This window comes from Ambystoma mexicanum, chromosome 4q, assembly GCF_040938575.1.
Source record: "Ambystoma mexicanum isolate Mex_15411 chromosome 4q, UKY_AmexF1_1, whole genome shotgun sequence".
NCBI lineage: Eukaryota > Metazoa > Chordata > Amphibia > Caudata > Ambystomatidae > Ambystoma > Ambystoma mexicanum.
This window is the reverse complement of record NC_090928.1, coordinates 383,825,648-383,844,245: the sequence shown is the minus strand read 5'-3', so window position 1 is coordinate 383,844,245 and position 18,598 is coordinate 383,825,648. Positions and strand designations below refer to the sequence as shown.

The window sequence follows — 18,598 nt, the reverse complement described above, 5'->3', positions numbered from 1 at the left end:
GGTGGGCCGTCGAAGGCAACTTGATGAAGGGGGCTCCATTTTGGCTTTCCTGGCCGGAGGTGACGATCTTGACGGATGCATCCCTCGCGGGATGGGGAGCTCATGCCAACGGGCTGACAGTCAGCGGTCGTTGGTCTCCGTCGGAGTCCAGACTCCATATCAATCTGTTGGAGCTGAGAGCCGTCAGGCTAGCCCTGAAGGCTTTTCTGCCGACTGTGCGAGGAAAGAGTGTCCTGATCCTGACGGACAACACAGTGGCCATGCACTACCTCAACAAAAAGGGGGGGGGGGCAGGGTCACTTCCTCTGCGCAGGGAGGCGATGCAGCTCGAGTTCTGGGCCATCCAGCAGGAAGTTTCGATCTCGGCAGTTCATCTGGCCGGAGACGAAAACGTGACGGCGGACGCTCTGAGCAGGCAGAGCGCGATCTCTCACGAGTGGGAGTTCGCTCAGGAGATTCTCCTGGAGATCTTCGCCCTTTGGGGGACCCCTCATGTGGATCTCTTCGCCTCCAGTGTCAACCGGAAGTGCGAAAGGTTTTGCTCGCGGGAATTTCCTCCAAAAGGAGCCTTAGGAGACGCGTTTGTGGTGGAGTGGTCATTCCCACTGCTGTACGCGTTTCCTCCAGTCTCCGTCATCCCGCAAGTGCTGCGGAGGTTACGGAAGTTCGGTTCCCGGATGATCCTCATTGCTCCGGCGTGGGCTCGGAGGACGTGGTACCCGGACCTTCTCGACTTATCCATCTGCCCTCCACGTCTTCTTCCCTACCGAGACGATCTGCTCTCACGGGAGGGGGGTCAGGTTCTCCATCCAGAGGTCAGATCCCTCAACCTTCACGCTTGGCTTCTGAAAGGTTGAGGTATAAGGATTGGGACCTCCCTGAAGACGTGATGGAGGTGTTGCTTTCGCCCGAAGGCCAGCAACAAAGTCTCTGTACTGTTGCCGTTGGCGTAAATTCTGCGACTGGTGCAGAGTTCAGAATGTGGATCCTTTTGCATGTGACATCCCCATGGTTCTGTCCTTTTTACTTTCTTTGGCCCACAGGGGCTTGCAAGTGGGTACCATTAAAGGTTACCTGGCGGCGCTGTCCATCTTTAAGCGCTCGTCTGAAGAGTGTTCTTACTTTAAAATCCCTTTAATTTCAGTTTCTGAAAGGGCTCACTAATGTGTTCCCTCCGTCACCTTTCCTGTGCCCGGTTGGGATTTAAACCTTGTTCTTAAGTTTCTTATGGGTGCTCCGTTTGAGCCTTTACATTCTTGCCCTTTGAGGCTGTTAACTCTGAAAACTGTGTTTTTAGTTGCGGTTACTTCCGCTCGCAGAGTGAGTGAGTTACAGGCACTTTCAGTTAAGCCACCCTTCACTGTATTTCACAAGGACAGGGTTGTCCTTAGAGTTCGTCCTTCTTTTCTTCCGAAGGTAGTGATGGAATTTCATTTGGCCCAGAAGGTGGTTGTTCCGGCATTCTATCCTCCTCCGCATCCTGGTAAGGAAGAGGAGAGGCTCTATAGGCTTGATCCTAGGAGAGCTTTAAGCTTTTGTGTTTCACGCATGTCCCGGGTCAGAGTGGACGATCAACTCTTTATTGGTTACGCTGGAAAGCGTTTGGGGCAAGCTGTGACGAAACAGACTTTGTCTCGCTGGATTATTTTGGCCATCTCGGAGTGTTACCGCTTGGCGGGTTAGGACCCACCGGCTGGCTTGCGGGCCCATTCTACCAGGGGTATGGCTGCATCTACTGCCCTGCAGAGGGGTGTTCCTATTCGCAACATCTGTGATGCAGCCACCTGGGCTTCAGTACATACATTTGTACGTCACTATTCCCTCGATTCCATCCGAGGACAGGATCTGGCCTTTGGCAAGGCCGTCCTTTGTTCTGCTATTTGATTGGCTATTCTAAAGTTTGATTCTAAATTCTTTCCCTCCTCCTTGCTCTGGTACTGCTTTGGGAGTCTGTCATAGATCTGCAATACGTCGGAGGACCCAATCCCCTCGAAGAACAAGTTACTTTCTTACCTGGTAACGTTCTTTCGATGGGATGGTCCGACGACGTATTCCATATCGCTCCCGCCCTGCCTTCCCCGCTGCAGAATTTCTTTTGCGATTGCAGCTTACGTTCCGCAAGGCTTTGTGTCTGACTGGCAGTTGACTAATGTCACACGTTCTGGGGGAAAAAAACTACAACTGAGGCTACGGGCGTCGTGCGTCCTACTTATCACATCGGATGACGTCGGAGGAGGTCCTCGACGACAGCACATCGACGCAGGACGCAGACGCCGAAAAAAGTTTCCGAAGCAGCACAGCTGTGGTGATTACATGTCATAGATATGGAATACGTCGTCGGCCCATCCCATCGAAAGAACGTTACCAGGTAAGAAAGTAACTTGTTCTTCCCTCCTCCCTCTACCCTCTTTCCCACTCGTGTGCCCTCGCACCACACACTCCTGTTCTTACTGTACTCTTATGTCCCATCCCCTTTCCTCCGTACTGCATGGGCGTCCCTTCAAGGGACGGGAGACAGAACCTTTTTCACCAGAAAAAACCTTCTTCCCCTTTAAATTTAGAGGCGTGCCGGGATGCGACCCTGGGAGCATGCGCTGCCCTGACTAAGCCCTCCGGTGCCACACCTCAGTTCCCTTTTCCACATCGATGGGAACGGGCCGAATTCACCCGCGCTCTTCGGTTTGGCTACGGCCATGTAATTCCACGCACGGATACCTCTTCACTTTTGTCTTTTTGTCTTTTTATCATTCACGTACTTGGTCCTCGGGCGTCAAGCTCCTCCCGGTGCATGTTGACTTCTACAGGGTTCAGCAGGTGTCCATCCTGCAACGGGCTCTTTCCAACTTCAGACCCCCACGCCCTCTGCCTTCGTTGCCTTGGCCCAGAACACGGCTGGCAAGCTTGTAACGCGTGCAACGCGTTTTCATCGAGGTCTCAGAAGAACAGACTAGCCAGGTGGAGGGAGCTCTTCCAGAGATCGCCTCCAGAAGACCTGAAGGACTTCATCAATCATCGATCCAGGCCCAAGGTAGGGCCACTTTTATCCAGCCCACCCCGAAAGGGAGCGTCCTTTCCAGGGACTTGCCTGCGCGGGAGGAACCGCTCAGGTTCTCATTCCAGCACGAGTACCAAGGCTAAATCCGCTACCTGCCTGCAGGCCGAGGGGTCCGTCGATCCTCCCGGTGACAGTGCTCAGGGACCAGAAGGTTCTTTTAACTGGTCTTCACCCGAGTGGCCACTCCCTAATACCAGCAACATGTCCGCGGGGCGCCTATATGCAGTTCTACCGGCAAATCCACTGAGGGTGAACCGCTTTCCAGGTCTCAGCCTGAGGAACAGGGTAGGCCTCATGTTCCACACTGAAGAGTCATGGACGGGGCTGCGCCCAGTGATCCAAGCAACACCGCGCAGGCATGTGGAAGGCAGCTCGACAAAATGGCTGCCGGTGCCAGACATTTCTGACATCCACCCGATACCGCACCAAGGCAGGGAGCAGGTGGAGGAACGTGTTAGGGTGGGACTGGTGTCCACCAGTTATGTGGCCTACAGCCTACCCTTCATTTGTACAAAGAAGGTTTCTCCTGCGTCCGTATGGGCAGTGTACGCAACGGCTCCAGCCCGCTACCCCGTCAATATCGCCTACCACCTCTCGGCCTGTGAAGACAGATTTTTTAAAGGTTCCTCAGGCTCATGAAATCTCCTCAGATGGGGGTGATCCTCGGGGACGCCCATCAGGGACGTGCCTTCTACAATGGCTCCGGCACCACAGGCCCCAGTACAGGCGCCCTTGGCCCCTGCTCAGCCTCCACCGCCTGCTCCGGCCCCTCAACCGATTTTGCAGGCGGTTCCGTACCAACCTCCGCTGCAGCCTCCGGCTCTGGTCTACATGCCCAAGCCCTCGGCTCCAAGCACCCCTCCACCGGTGCCGGACCAACCGGACCTCAGGTGGACACAGATGAGGAGGAGGACCCCGACACACCGTCATCAAGGTCTTCCATGAACATCTTGCGGGGCTGACAGAGTACTTGGGCCTTCTTCAACCAGAGGTCGAGCAACCTCACCGAAGTCCTCACGTTACCTCCTGCAGCAAGAAAAGGGATCCCAATGCAGAAGGACGCAGTTGCCTTGGCCAAGAAGCGCTGGCTCAAGCCCCACCTGTCCAGCTGGTCAATCGACGCCTGGACGCCAAGTACAGGCAGATGGAGGGGGGATACACTCTTGCTATAGGCCCACCCTCAGCCTCACTCTTCAGTGATTGATGCAGCATCACTATACTCCAAGCCTCAGTCGTCCTTGGCTTCCTGCTCCGCTGCGTTGTTTGGAAAGGAGGAGAAGATCTTGGATGCGTACGGGAAGAAACTGCATTCCAAGCATCCCTGCATCTTCGTCAAGTCAACACGGATGCCATGCTGGCAGCCGCTAATCAGAAGCTTTGGCGGGAAATTGCTGATTTCCTCCCAGAGCTTCCTGCTCAGAGCCAATCACGATTTAAGGCGGGACTGGCAGAGGCCAAGATGGTGGCGCAAAACATCATGGAGTCCACTGTGCCCCACATTGACACCTCTGGCCGGGTCATCTGCATTGCCATGGACATGAGATGAAGAGCCTGGTTCTGTGCTACTAAATTCAACCCGGATGTCCAAGAATACACAATAGACCTTCTGTACGAAGGGGGTGACCTCTTCCACTCCACCAAGGATGAGGAGCTGGACAAAAGGAAAAACAGCTCATAAACGGCCAAGTCTTTATCCATCCTTACAAAGACCACGCCCAAAGCGTACAGCCAGTCACAGCAGCACTCGGACAAGGGGCGTACATATGGAGGGTTCCGCGGCTTCCAAGAGCGAACATCCAGACAGCGTGACCGTTCGCCACCCCAACATCGGCGCAAACAACAAAAGGGGGGGGCTTTTTCCAGTCCCCCTCCTCTGCAACAGCCTCAGAGGGAAAGAAGGCATGTCTCTAGTGGGGGGCAGCCTTGCTCTCCATGCATATTTCTGGCACCAGAATTTTGCAGACCCGTGGATCCTCTCGGTAGTATCCACGGGGTACCGCCTACCCATCCCATCCCAGACTTTACTCCCTCTCCCCCTCCACTCCCACAGATTGGGACAGCAACTCTTTTGGCAGAGATCTGATCGCTCGTTGAGAGCCAGGCAGTGGAGGAAGTCCCAGCCTCCCATCAACGCTCTGGCTTCTACTCCAGGATTTTCGCCATTCAGAAAAAGAACCAGGCGGGCCTGAGAGTTGTGCTGGACCTTTCCACCCTCAGCCTCTCTCTACCTCTACAAAAATTCAAAATGGTTACGCCAGCTTTAATAGCCGAGACATTATGCAGGGGAGACTGGATGTGCTCCCTGTATCTGGAGGATGCATACTTACACGTCCTGATTTGGCAGCCTCATCGTTCTTTTCTACGATTCAGGATCATGGTCTACCATTTTGAATACAAGGTGCTTCCCTTTGGCCTCAACTCGGCCTTCATGGTCTTTACCAGGCTGATGAATGCAGTGGTGGCCCTCCTCCGGGCCCAGGGCCACCACATCTATCCGTACCTCGGCGACTGGCTCGTCAGGGCTTCATCTCCGGAAGCGGTGCACCGCACCTCTCATGCCCTCATGAACACACTGCACGATCTGGGATTTTTGCTCAATCTCAAGAAGTCTCAGCTGCAGCCTACGCAGACTGACTTTCTTGGGGCTCATCTGGGACACAGGCTCCAAGAGTTTTTCCTTCAAAGGACAAGATCACGGCCATCAATAGGACCGCTGCACACTTACTCAGCAGGGAAGTGACAGCCTGGCATTACCAACACCTACTGGGTCTCATGGCAGCTGTCCTATTGGCCATCCCCCACACGAGGATAAGGAGAATAAAGCTGCACTTAGTGGCATCATGGAACTAGGAGCGGGCTGTCAGTCGGAGATAATCGTTCCTCCTGCTCTTCACTTGGACCTTACATGGTGGTCCAGGTACTGCAACCTGCGGACAGGCAAGCCCTTCCGGCAACATACCCCGCGGGTCACCATCTCTACGGACTCCTCTCTCATGGCACCTGGACCCGGCAGGAGTACCAGATCAATTGGCTGGAACTGAAGGCTATTGGGCTAGCACTCTGAGCCTTCCTTCGGTTATCAAGGGCAAGGTCGTCCTCATTCAGACAGACATCTCGACCAGCATGTTCTATGTCAACAAGCAGGGAGGTACAAGTCCCCTCGACTGTGCATACTGGCAGTCAGCATGTGGGAGTGGGTCTTGGTGAACAACATCTACCTCATGGCCGTCCACCTTCTGGGGAGTCCAACCTGGAGGCAGACACGCTCATCAGACTGGGATCGGACAATTACGAGTGGGAGCTAAATGACCTCGTACTTCAGGAGATCTTCAGCAGATGGAGACACCCCCAGGTGGACCTTTGTGCCTCCTGGAACAACAGGAAGTGGCAACAGTTCGCCTCCTGGCAGGGGCAGCTCCCTGGGAGACGCATTTCGGATTCAGTCGAACATCATGGTAGCATACGCCTTCCCGCCCACACTGCTGATGCACACCGTGATTTGCAAGATCAAGGCGTCTTACCAACTCAGCGTCATTCTGACGGCTCCATGATGGCCAGCCAGGCCATGGTTCTTGGAGCTGCACAGCCTCTCAGAGACCTCCCATTCTCTTTCTGACGGGCCCAGCACCTCTTCTGGCGCATCAAGGGGGGGGAGGGGAGACAATCATTCACCCTGCACAACAGAAACTAGCCCTCACAGTGTGGTTCCTGAGCAGGTCACACTAGGACACCTCAGCCTGTCCCAGGATAATCTAGAGATCATACAGGGTGCTAGAAGCAAAGCTAACAGGGCCCAGTATAAGAGCAAGCGGGCTAGGTTCTGCCACTGGGCAGACTAAGGATATCAACCCCCTTACATGGGTTTATGGTCTTTCCATCGATGGAAATGCATCGAAATGCAAATCCATCGATGGAAATCCATCGAATACCATTGCATCGAAATGCTATCGTTTACATGTAAAAGTGCATTTCCATCGAAACCAGTCCATCAAATATATAAATGGACAAGTTTAGAGGGAAATGCACTTTAAAATGTAAAAATTGCATTTCGATGCATTTTTTAGTAACGTTAAAACGTTATATGGAGCTGTCCAGTGCTGAAATATTGGAACTGGCCAGCTCCTTGTACCGATTTTGAAGTGTATTGTCTTTTGGGGGGGGGGGAGGGTTCCCCCCTTTCCCCCACGCACACACACCCTAACCCAACCTTTTATCTAACCATAAATCTAACCCGTGTCCATCGAAATTAACAATCAAAAGTTATTCAATGAATATGCTTTTCGATGGAAAGGCAATTCAATGAATAATTTTCGATGGAAAGGTATTTGATGAATACGTTTTAGATGGATAGACCAGATACCCCTTGCATGAACTTTGGACAACGTGCTCTCCTTCTCTGCGCACCTTGCTCAGTCAGGCATGCAGATGGACATTTGCTGCACTTACTTGGCTGCCATTGGGGCCTACAGGAACTCGGAGGAGGAGGAGTTTTCCTCCTCCAACCCCATTGTCAAGCAGCATCTGACGGGTGTCACCAGACTCTAGCCGCCCGACAAGAGGCCATACCCCGTTTGGGACATCAATATGGTGTTGGATGCCCTGGCGCACAAACCATTTGAGCCAATGGTGTCCACGGCCATCAAGCTGGTCACCATTAAGACGGCCTTGCTAGTTGGCCTCACCTCAGCTCGAAGGTTAAGCTAAATCCAGGCGCTGGTCGCCTCAGAGCCCTATACTACGTTTCACGGAGATAAAGTAGTCCTGAGGACACACCCGGCATTCCTACCTAAGGTGCCTTCCACATAAACGAAGAAACCGTGCTGCCTAAGTTTTTTGCTGAGCGCAAAGATTAGGCACAGAGAGTTTTGCACGGCCTGGATGTCAGGCGTGCCCTGAAATTCTACTTGGGCAGGACCAAGGGCTTCCGCAAGTCGGATGCACTTTTCGTCCCCATTCGGCGGATGAAGATCGGGGTATCAGGCTTGCAAGGCCTCAATAGCCCGTTGCATGGTCTCTGCCATGCAAGAGGCTTACGAGGGACAGCATAAGCCACTGCCGGCCAACATGCACGCCCACGCTGTTGGGGAGAATTCTCATTTTATGGCCAATTTCCCTCACCTAGTGAGTCCCCCAGCAGCTTTGCTGGATTTCTGGAGTTTATTTTTTTCACTTGGTAAGAATGTGAGCTTTTCCCCCACTTTTACCCATGTTTTGCCATGTGTCTTCTACCTGTTTTTGTGATTGTGGACTCTGGAGTACACCACTTTAGTAGTCCCCTTCTTTTGTGTGTCACACAGCACCTTCAGTGCAGTGACACAGGGTTGTCTTTTAGACTTCCCACGCACTGAGGCTGACTACAGACCTTACATGGAGTACTGGAAAAGGTTACTCCGTTTCCCTTTTTATCTGTACGTCCTAGTGCATTGTTTCGCTCTTTTAACATTTAAACTTGGCTGGTGGCAGTGGTATCTACCCTAACTTTTCTACCGCGATTATATTATATAAACGTGGTATTGTTTTAGGCTATTATATTAGCCTCGAACATAAACCCACTTGACCAAATACTTTTTCTTTTGGCAACGGTCGGGTTTATTCGATTTCTTTTTGTTAAATTCCTTCTTGTGTTTTACTTTGCGCGGCAAACCAGGTGTGCCTCCTTTGTTCACTGTCTTTTGGAGGGCTTCTGCCAAGAAGCCCTCCTCCAGGCACCTGGGTGTCTAGGTGGGCTGAATGTGAGGGAGGGATGTAGTCACCCCCTGCACGGGGTATCCTAGGAAACCCAAGTCGCACTTTGCCATGATTGGCTGAGGTGGTTGTCCAGGCTGGACAACCCCCCTGCTGCGTGATTGACAGCCAGGCTGTGTGAATGGGGGATATTCGCATAAAAGGCAGGTCTCTTGGGCTAGAAGTCCGAGAGTCGCCACTGGAACTACAAGGAACCGAAGAGAAGCGGAGAAGAAGACGGCTGCTGCAACTACCCCATCCCGGTGAAGCCCTGCTGCAGTCCTGAGCTATCTACCCTTCGACGACCAGAGAAGATCCAGTCCGGAGTCTTCTTCCCTTGAGCCTGGTGGGGATAACCAGCTCATCTTCCACAGCCAGAGGATCCTCTTCTTGGTCCAAATCGCTGCACACTGCTGTAGTGGTCCGGATAGCCATCTGAAGAGCCTCTCCTGTTTTAAAGGAGCGCACCTTTTATTCACCGTCGCTGCTGCCGGCTTCATCTCTGTGTGCTGCAGACCCCTCCAGACGTCCTCTTTTGCACCGAAGCTCCAGGAACCATGGGTCTGCAGGAAACCAACAGGAACAACTGCCGTGGCACCAGCTTCTTCATTGAATAAGGTACTGTGTTCTGCTTGAGGAATTAGGGTGAATCCCTTTTTCTTCGCCTCCAAGGCTTGCCCTTGTTTTCCCTCCTCCTTATAACTTTTGCTTCCTCTGTTGACAATATCTAAGTACTCCTGGCAACGTTGACTCTTGAACTGTCCGACTGTGTGATCCTCGACAACAGGAACCCGGTTCCACTTGACACTGGCTCCGGCCTATTGACTCTTGAATTCCGTCAAATAGTGTTCTCTGATTCCGTCTGCCTTGACAAAAGTATTGCCTATGATTTTTGCCCCCAACTCTCGCTGGTTAACTCAGGTGCTAAGTGTGTTTTTGCCCTGGTAACATTTCTTGCCATGGATACGCGTTTCTTAGAAAGACCGAACTGTCATTACTGTCAAAAAGTGATTGCAAGTGTATTCCCGGTAACGTCTTTTGTTTCACAACACCGGTCCGTTAAAACATAGGGTACTTACCTTGAGTTAGAGTGTACCAAAGTGAATTGGTTGGTTGTAGTGTATTTTACGTGTGGTTTTGAATTAATAGAAGTGTTGTGTTAATAACAAATGGTTTAAAAATAAATGTACTTATATTTTTTACCTGAAACCTTGAGTCAGTGTTTGCTTGAGTCACAGTAATTGTGGTCCCTTTGTGTAATCTCTGCTACTTCTCATATACTCTTGAGATAAGCCTGGCTGCTCCGCTACTGCTACCACTTTAACATAGGAGTACAGGCTTGTACCAAAGGTAAAACTTGTATTTCCACCTGTAGTCTTAATTGTGTGTAGTGGTCCCTAAGGGCACTGCACAGGATTCTGCCTAACACACGCGGTCAGAGCCAAGGCAACGGCCATCTCTTTGCAGTGGCACCCTTGGCAAGTCATAAGCAGGGTGGCCACATGGGCCACCCCTTCGGCTTCCTGCAAGCACTACTGTTTGGATGCCAGTTCTAGATCAGACGCGGCTTTCGGACAGGTGGTTCTTAGAAAGCTGTTTGCTTAAGGAGAATCTCCTCTCCACCCTGGGGGGCTACATTCAGTTGTTATAAGTTACTCACTGTAGCGACTAACATACTCTTTCCTCCATACGTCCCACAACCCGCCCCACCCTAATAAACTGGTGTCATTATGCAATGTTCATCTATTGTCGACGCATCTATGGGGACTGAGGTGTGACACCGGAGGGCGGAGTCAGGGCAGCACATGCTCCCAGGGCCGCATCCCCACGCTCCTCTAAATTTAAAGGGGAAGAACGTTTTTTTCTGGTGAAAAAGGTTCTATCTCCCGTCCCTTGGAGGGGACGCCCATGCAGTATGAGGAAAGTTGACCAGTATGTTAGTCACTACGGTAAGTAATTTATAATTTATCTTACATTGTGTAAGCTATCAAATACACCCATGTTGAGAAAACACGATTGTGGTTATGTGGCAGGCATTTGTTACAGAAGGATTGGATCATCTCTGGGTATCCTAATAATTGCAATCTTGGTTTGTAGGCCATGAAAGCGGTCTCTAATGAATCTGAAGATTTTCATATTTTTAAAATATATACAGTTTGTTTGATTAATTCAAAGTATCTGTGTATGGGGGTTTCTAAAGAGCACTCGTTGTAGAGCAATCGAGTACTGGACATTGAGGGGGCACAATGTTAAGCAAATTTTGGGGGTATTGTTCCTCTGAGAGAGAGGAAGCAGTGTGACACACACAGGCTGACCAGATGCTCTTTCACCAGTCTTCATAAAAAAAAAGGTTTTGAAATTGTTTTTCATTCAGCAGATAAACTTGAAATAGCTTGATTGCAATTTCCAAAAGTTAATGGGATCCTTCTTTGCAGTCTTTATGTACATTTATTACATATGTACATTTTTTCCACTTGACTCCAGGGTAACGTTTGACCTTTTTTTAACTTCATACAGACAATGAATGATTTTGACTACTTAAAACTGCTGGGAAAAGGGACTTTTGGTAAAGTTATTCTTGTCCGAGAGAAAGCAAGTGGGAAATACTATGCAATGAAGATTTTGAAGAAAGAAGTCATTATCGCAAAGGTAGGTTTCACATTTTTAGAATATTTACAGTTGCAGGTTGAACAGTAGCTTTCTTTGATATTTTTAACTAGGAAAGTACTCATGCTTGTTGTCTTACTACTAACACTAACGTCTAATGAGCAGTGGTACATCACACGTCTTTAGTTTAGTAACATTCCGTTGTCAAAATGCTATGCCTTACTTTATTCCAGTGTTCGGTGTCATTTTATGTAAGTGAAAGCCATTTTAAATGGCAAACACGGTTTTTGTATTTGACATTTTTGTCACCAGTAACTAAACTGCCAGCAGCAGTTTTCTATGTAGACATTTGATTTGTTTAAGCTTCAGGCATATATTGTTTTGAGAACGTTTTAGTTTTTGTAATAAAATAAAACCTGGTAGGCCAATATACCTTTTTATACTCCTACGTCCCGTCCCCTTTCCTCCATACTTATGGGAGCACTTTGTAAAAGCATCAAAATTTAGCAAAATTGTGTCCTTGCCCTCTTTTACGCCGGGTACCTCACACGGCTGTAACCCCGCCCATCTTAGCTCCGCATCGCTCATCAGTCCTTTTTCTCCGCTCGTTCGAGACTGGGCGCACTTACATCTGTTGAAGGTTCTTTCTTCCGTTTTCCTCCTCTCTGGCGATCGCGTGATAGTCCGTCTATGCTGTTTCAGCTAGACTTCCCGAATTGTTCTTCCTGTCAGCGACGCTTCGCTAGGGTGGATCCCTGTCCTCTTTGTTTAGAGTCTTTGGGTCCTGACCACCTGTGGGACTCGTGTTTTTATTGGAATTCCCTTTGGGTCCGTGTGCTTCAACGTCGGTTAGAGCGGTGGGAGGAGGTGTTTCAGCGCACTCCCACTACGCATTTCCAATCCTTCATCGACGAGAAGAAGAAACACCCGGTGAGTTCTTTTCTTTTTAGGGCACCCCGACCGGGGGACTCCTTTCCGGGGTCTTCCCGGTCTGGGAGGAGCATCAAAAGCTCTGGTACTGGGGCTTACCCTGAGGTGCCCTCTGGGCCTAAAAAGTGTACCAGAGTTTTCTCTGAGGGTCTCCGTAAGGGGCCTATTGACACCGAATTACATTCCGAGGCCTCTCCTGTGGGGGCTGTTTATAGACCCAGTTCTATTGAGTCGTGGGGTACCAGAGCTCGCTCCGAGGGCCTCCTTGATTGGAGCTTCCCTTAAAAGCACCGGGGTGCACCCTGAGGCCTCGGTTGAGGTTGTTGATACCGAACGAAAGTTTGAGGTCCCTCGTTCAGAGTCTAAGGTGACCAACAGTTCTGAGAGGCCTGTTAAGGCCTTGTCGGTGAAAGGTGTTCCTCATCGGTCCCGCTCTTGCAGTGACTCTAGAACTGTTGAGGGGGCAAGGAGTGAGGTTTCGAACCGTAATTCCTCCTTTACCAGCAGTGCTGAGGCCCTTCCTGAGAGAGCTAGTTTGGCTATTAGCATGTCACAAAAACATCCTAGGCCACACAGTACCGGCTTTGCCGAGGTTCCTTGTATCAAGGCTAAAATGAAGACTGCTTACACACCTGTGGGGACCCCTGCCTCACTTCCACACATGTCGCAGTTCTCCTCAGATGCTGACAAAATGGCGGCCGTTCCTGCCAAGACCACGGGTGCCATCTTGGATACATCCCTTACAACTACGCCATCGGTGTTAGGTGTAGGGGTTGGTTCTGTAGTTGAACATTGTTTTCCTTGTGCACATCCATTTTGTCCAGTTTGACTGGAAAGCTCGGATGCCCCTTCCGCAAAATGTCTCGCTGCCTGCGGCATCAGCGCCCTTGATTTATGTGGACACCTCTGGGGATGGGCCCTCTTGGCAACCCTCTCCCCTGTGTCCCTGGAATTAATCCCCTCATGAGAGGCCTCCTCCGGTCACTCTGAAATTGTCGGCGGAGGACGCTTTCTTTGGCGAGTTTCAAAAACGTATGCGTTCCGACCCCATGAAGGAGTACTTTCGAGGATTGTTCAGGGAGATATATCCGCCTGCGCCACCAGTTTCACCTGCGGTTCCGGTGGTTCGACCGATGCCGCCTTGGCCTGCGGGGCCTCCCCCTATGCTTCCACCCTTGCCTCCATTGTCCCCGGTGGACAAGGTCATTGTGATGCCCGAAACGGTTTAGCCTGATCCGGACCTGTCGGACGACGCGCAGGGCGATCAGGACAGCGAAGACCAGCCCCGCTCTCTCGGAGCCTTTCACGACTGGGTGCTGGACAGATCTGTTGGATGTTCCAGTGCCCGAGGCACCCGCTCCGCAGGAGGGCGTGCTTTTGGGGGCGTTCACCTTGTCTCCTTCGGGGCGTACCGGCTTGTTCTTGCAGAAGGAGGTTTTGGCCGAGGTCCGTAGAGTCTGGGAGAAACCAGACTATGGGCTGTTTATCAACAAGAAAATTGACGTGCGCTACAGGCTCCATTCTTCGGAAGAGGTGGCCTTAGCGTCATGTCCGCCCCCCCTCCTCCACAGTAGTGGCTGCGGCCACTTTGCAATCCAGGCCTGCGGCATCCTCTTCTACGACGGCTACACAGGTTCTGGGCAAAGAGGAGAAGCTTCTTCTCTTTCTAGAGAGGAAGATTTTTGCTAACTAAGCCCTGCATTTGCATCAAGCCAATGCGGAACTGGTGTTAGCGAGGTGAATATGAAAATGTGGAAAGTCTGTCGGGGTTTGAGGAGTTTATCCCCGCTGAAAAGCTTGAGGATTTCAAGGCGGGATTGTCGGATGCCAGGGTCCTGGCTCAGGATCTGCTGGAGGCTGCGGCGCATCATGTCGACACTTCGGCCCGGGGCCTTATTCTTGGCGTGGATACTTCTCGCCAGGCTTGGCTGCATGCCACCAAGTTCTCTAAGGAGGTGCAGGACCTGCCCGTTGATGGGAAGGAGCTCTTTCATTCCTCAACAGACGTGGAGCTGACCAAAATGAAGGACAGCACTCAGACCGCCAAGTCCTTGCCTGTCCTGGTAAAACCACCTTTTAGGACACAGACTGCTCTCACAACCCCGGCCCTCCTCTAGCTTCAGGGGTTTTCTGGATCGGAAATCCCGCAGGGTTGACACCCATTGGGGAAATTCCCACCGAAGGCAGCAACGGAGTCGGTTTTTCTCCCACTCCTCAGCCTCCTCCTCAGGTTCAGGTGGTGCCGCCACTGAAAAACCAGCTAAATTAGGGTTTTCTGTGCTTGCACGAGTCCCCGGTGGGAGGACGCATTGCGTCTCATTGGGAGGCTTAGCAGACCATCACTGAGGACCGGTGGGTCTTGTCAGTCGCTCGGGTGGGCTTCTGCTTCCCCCTTCCCCCTACCCCACCCATCAATCCTCCCTTCCAGCAGTCGGGGTCGCCCTCCCTCAGAGCCGAGATTCAGAAGTTACTGGATCTCAGGGCGGTGGAACCCGTTCCTCGAGGGGAGGGCTTCTACTCCCGGCAGTTTACGGTACCCAAATCCAACCAGGCTGGCCTGCGCACCATTCTAGACCTTTCCCAGTTCAATCTTTGCCTACCCCAAGAGAAATTCAAGATGATCATGCCTGGTCAGATAAAGCCCTAGTTACAGAAGGGCGATTGGCTCAGCGTGGTGGACATTCAGGATGCGTATATGCATATCCTGATCTGAAATCCACACCGGAGATACCTGCGTTTCTTTAATGGGGAGGAGCATTTCCAGTTCCGAGTGCTCCCTTTTGGCCTCAGCTCGGCACCGTGTGTGTTTACGAAGATGATGTCGGTGATCGCAGCTTATCTTCGTCTTCAGGGTATCCATGTGTATCCGTATTTGGACGATTAGCTGTTACGCAGCCCTCGCCCGCTGAAAGCCGCACGCAATCTTCAGTCTCTCCTCCAGCTCCTGTTCCACCTTGCGCTGTCGGTGAACTGGCGGAAATCTTCCATGACGGTCTCTCAGGACTTGACTTTTCTGGGTTTTCGTTGGAACACAATTGATTGCAGAGTTTACCTGACCGGGGACAGAATGGCAGATCTGTTGGCCACCTGTCAGATGTTTGCGTAGTCGGAGAGTGTGTCGGCGTGGTGGTTCCAGAGGCTTCTGAGGCTCATGGCCTCTTGTGTATGGGCTCTTCCTCTGGCTCGGCTCAAGATGAGGCGGACGCAAATGGCTCTTCGGAGTTCTTGGCGTCAAGCTGTGGATCCGGACTCCAAGATGGTATCGATTCCGGCTTTCATGAGAGCGGACCTGGTGTGGTGGTCGTCCCTTAGCAACCTGTCAGTGGGCGCAGGGTTTCAGGACTCCGCTCCGATGGTGACGATCACAACGGACTCCTCCCTTCTGGGGTGGGGTGCGACGTTGGATATTCTTCAGGTCTCAGACCTTTGGTCGCCCCAAGACAAGCTCCTTCACATAAATCATCTGGAGCTTCTGGCGTTTTTCCTAGCGCTCAAGGCGTTCAGGATGGTTATTGCCAACAAAGTAGTTTGTGTCCGCACGGACAATGTGGTGTCAATGTTTTACATCAACAAGCAGAAGCAGGGGGGAACCAAGTCTCCTCCTTTTGTGGAGCTGGCTATCCAGATTTGGGAATGGGTGGTTCGGCATGGTGTCTGGCTGGTAGCAGTACACATCCTGGGCCAGCTGAACGTCATGGCGGATGCCCTCAGTCGGCGGACAGTGGTCAGCTACGTGTCGGAATTGAAGGCGGAGATCCTCTCATGGATATTCCTGTGTTGGGGCACTCCGGAAGAGGACCTCTTTGCAACATCAGCAAACAAGAAACTTCCTCTGTATGGCTCCAGAAATGGGCTGGGAGCCTCCTCTCTGGGGGATGCTCCTGAGATTCCTTGGCACAACATGAGGGCCTATGCTTTCCCGCCTCTGCCTCTGATTCATCAGACGATTTGCAAGCTGAGGAACACAGTGAGCTGTTCTCTTCTTCTCATAGCCCTGTGGTGGCCAGCCAGATTCTGGTTCTCAGAGCTTCAACACCTATCGGTGTGCACCGATCAGGCTTCCGTCGGTTCCCGATCTGCTTCACCAGAGGGATCGACAGCTGTGGCACCCCTGCCCACAATCGTTCAGCTTGGCAGCGTGGTGCCCGAGTTCAGATCTTTAGAGCATCTCAATCTGTCTGCTGACAACATGCGCATTATCCAGGCAGTCAGGAAGCCCTCGACAAGGTCTAAGTATAGAAGCAAATGGCTTTGGTTCTGTCGTTGGTGCTTAGACAAACAGCTGGACCCTAGGGTGGCTACGAATGACACTGTGTTGTCTTTCGTGTCTCATCTAGCAGAGTCGGTCATTCATGTTCTGTCATGCAGAACTTATCTTTCGGCTGTAGCCGCTTATCTATCCACGGACCAGTGCTCTTATTCTCTTGTCTAATCCATTGATTAGGAGGCACTTCGCAGGTCTGACGCGTCTTTACCCTCCGGTTCGCAAGCCGCACCCGGCGTGGGATCTGAATGTGGTCCTTACTGCGTTGTGCCATAAGCCGTTTGAACCAATGGCCACAGTGGATCGAAAGCACCTTTCGTGGAAGTTGTCTCTTTTATGGTCGCCGTTACTTCAGCAAGGCGTATGAGTGAGCTCCAAGCTCTGTCGGTGGAGCATCCCTTCTTGGTTTCCCACAAGGATAAGGTGGTCCTTTGGACAAATCCTTCTTTCCTACCAAAAGTGGTCTCTGATTTCCATCTGAATCAGTCAATCTCCCTGCCTGTCTACTTTCCAAACCCAGCTTCAGAAGCGGAGAGGGTTTTGCATTGCTTGGATGTTAGAAGAGCTCTTAAATTCTATCTAGACAGAACATCTGAATTTAGGAGTTCTTCTGAACTATTGGTGACTTTTGGTAGTCCACAGGGTAAACAGGCCCCTAAGGCGAATATCTCTAGATGGATCGCTGCTTGTATTATGGAGTCTTACACTGTCCAGGGTCTACAGCCTCCTAAGGGATTCACGCACACCTGGTACGGGGCAAGGCAGCTCCGGTTGCCTTTCAAAAATATGTCCCCTGGGAGACCATCGCAAAAGCAGCTACCTGGGCCTCCCCATCAGCGTTTTGCAAACATTACAGTTTGGACCTGAGCTCCAGATCCGATGTTCAGTTCGGCCAGGCTGTGCTGAAGAACCTTTTTCAGTAAGGGGTTTTACATCCACCCATAGTGCCTGTGAGGAGTGCTTGGGAATCTCCCACAAGTATGGAGGAAAGGGGACGGGACGTAGGAGTATAACCAGGTTACTCACCGTAGTGACCACCTTAGTCCTAGTCCATAGTCCCCTTTCCTCCATATGCCCGCCCGCCGTCCCCTCTAATAAAAGGTCTCTGCTTTTATTGCTTAAAGGTCTCTGACCTGGCGATAGAAAAGGACTGATGGGCGATGCACGAGGCAGAGCTAAAATGGGCGGGGTTACAGCCGCGTGCAGTACCCCGCGTAAAAGAGAGGGAGGACACATTTTTGCAAAATTTTGATGCTTTTACAAAGTGCTCCGGTCCCGTCCCACAGGACGGAGGAATGTCCCATAGGTATGGAGGAAAGGGGACTATGGACTAGGAGTAAGGTGGTCACTATGGTGAGTAACCTGGTTATTCCCAAATGTTTCATTTTACATCACTGTGACTCAGGATGAAGGGCATCCGGCTACTGGGAGCAAATATTTGTGCTCCAACGTCCCTACCTATTTCCACCACACTGTAGCATCATCCTTGACACCTTTTGCACCACAAGACTGTTTCTCCTTTACATTTTAAAGGCACGCTTGGGCGCAGACATGGGGTGTAGCACTGTCACTCAAGCCCTGTCCTCTTGCACCCAACCGTCAGTCACTTTTTCTGCACGGATAGGAACAGTTGCTGAACACTGCAATGGTTCTTTTTAGTAATCTTTCCCAGTTGACTTATTTCTTTTTCAATACTCTTACGTCCTGTCACCTTTCCTCCATACTGCATGGGCGTCCTTTACCAGGGACGGGAGACAGAACCTTTTTCACCAGAAAAAAAACCTCCCTCCACATTAAGTATAGAGGCGCGCAGGGGTGCGACCCTTGGAGCATGCACTACCCTGACTCCGTCCATGGGCACCACACCTCAGTCCCCTATTCTGCGTCGACTGGAACAGGCCGATTTCACCAGCACTCCTGGGTTTGGCTTCAGCCATGTAATACCACACGCTTTTCCCCGGATTCTTTAATCTTTTTGTCTTCTTTCTGTCATTCAGGTACTCAGTCCTCCGGCGTCA

The 18,598-nt window shown here is 51.4% G+C and overlaps 1 protein-coding gene across 2 annotated transcripts in view; it reads left to right on the top strand.

Moving 5' to 3' along the window:
* AKT3 (AKT serine/threonine kinase 3) overlaps positions 1 to 18,598 on the top strand; it is a 2,870,184-nt gene that overhangs the window by 1,735,270 nt on the left and 1,116,316 nt on the right. For both annotated transcript variants that reach the window (XM_069607962.1, XM_069607961.1), the window contains one exon: positions 11,297 to 11,428. In XM_069607962.1, the coding sequence (XP_069464063.1) occupies positions 11,297 to 11,428 (132 nt within the window). The remainder of the gene's footprint in view (positions 1 to 11,296; positions 11,429 to 18,598) is intronic.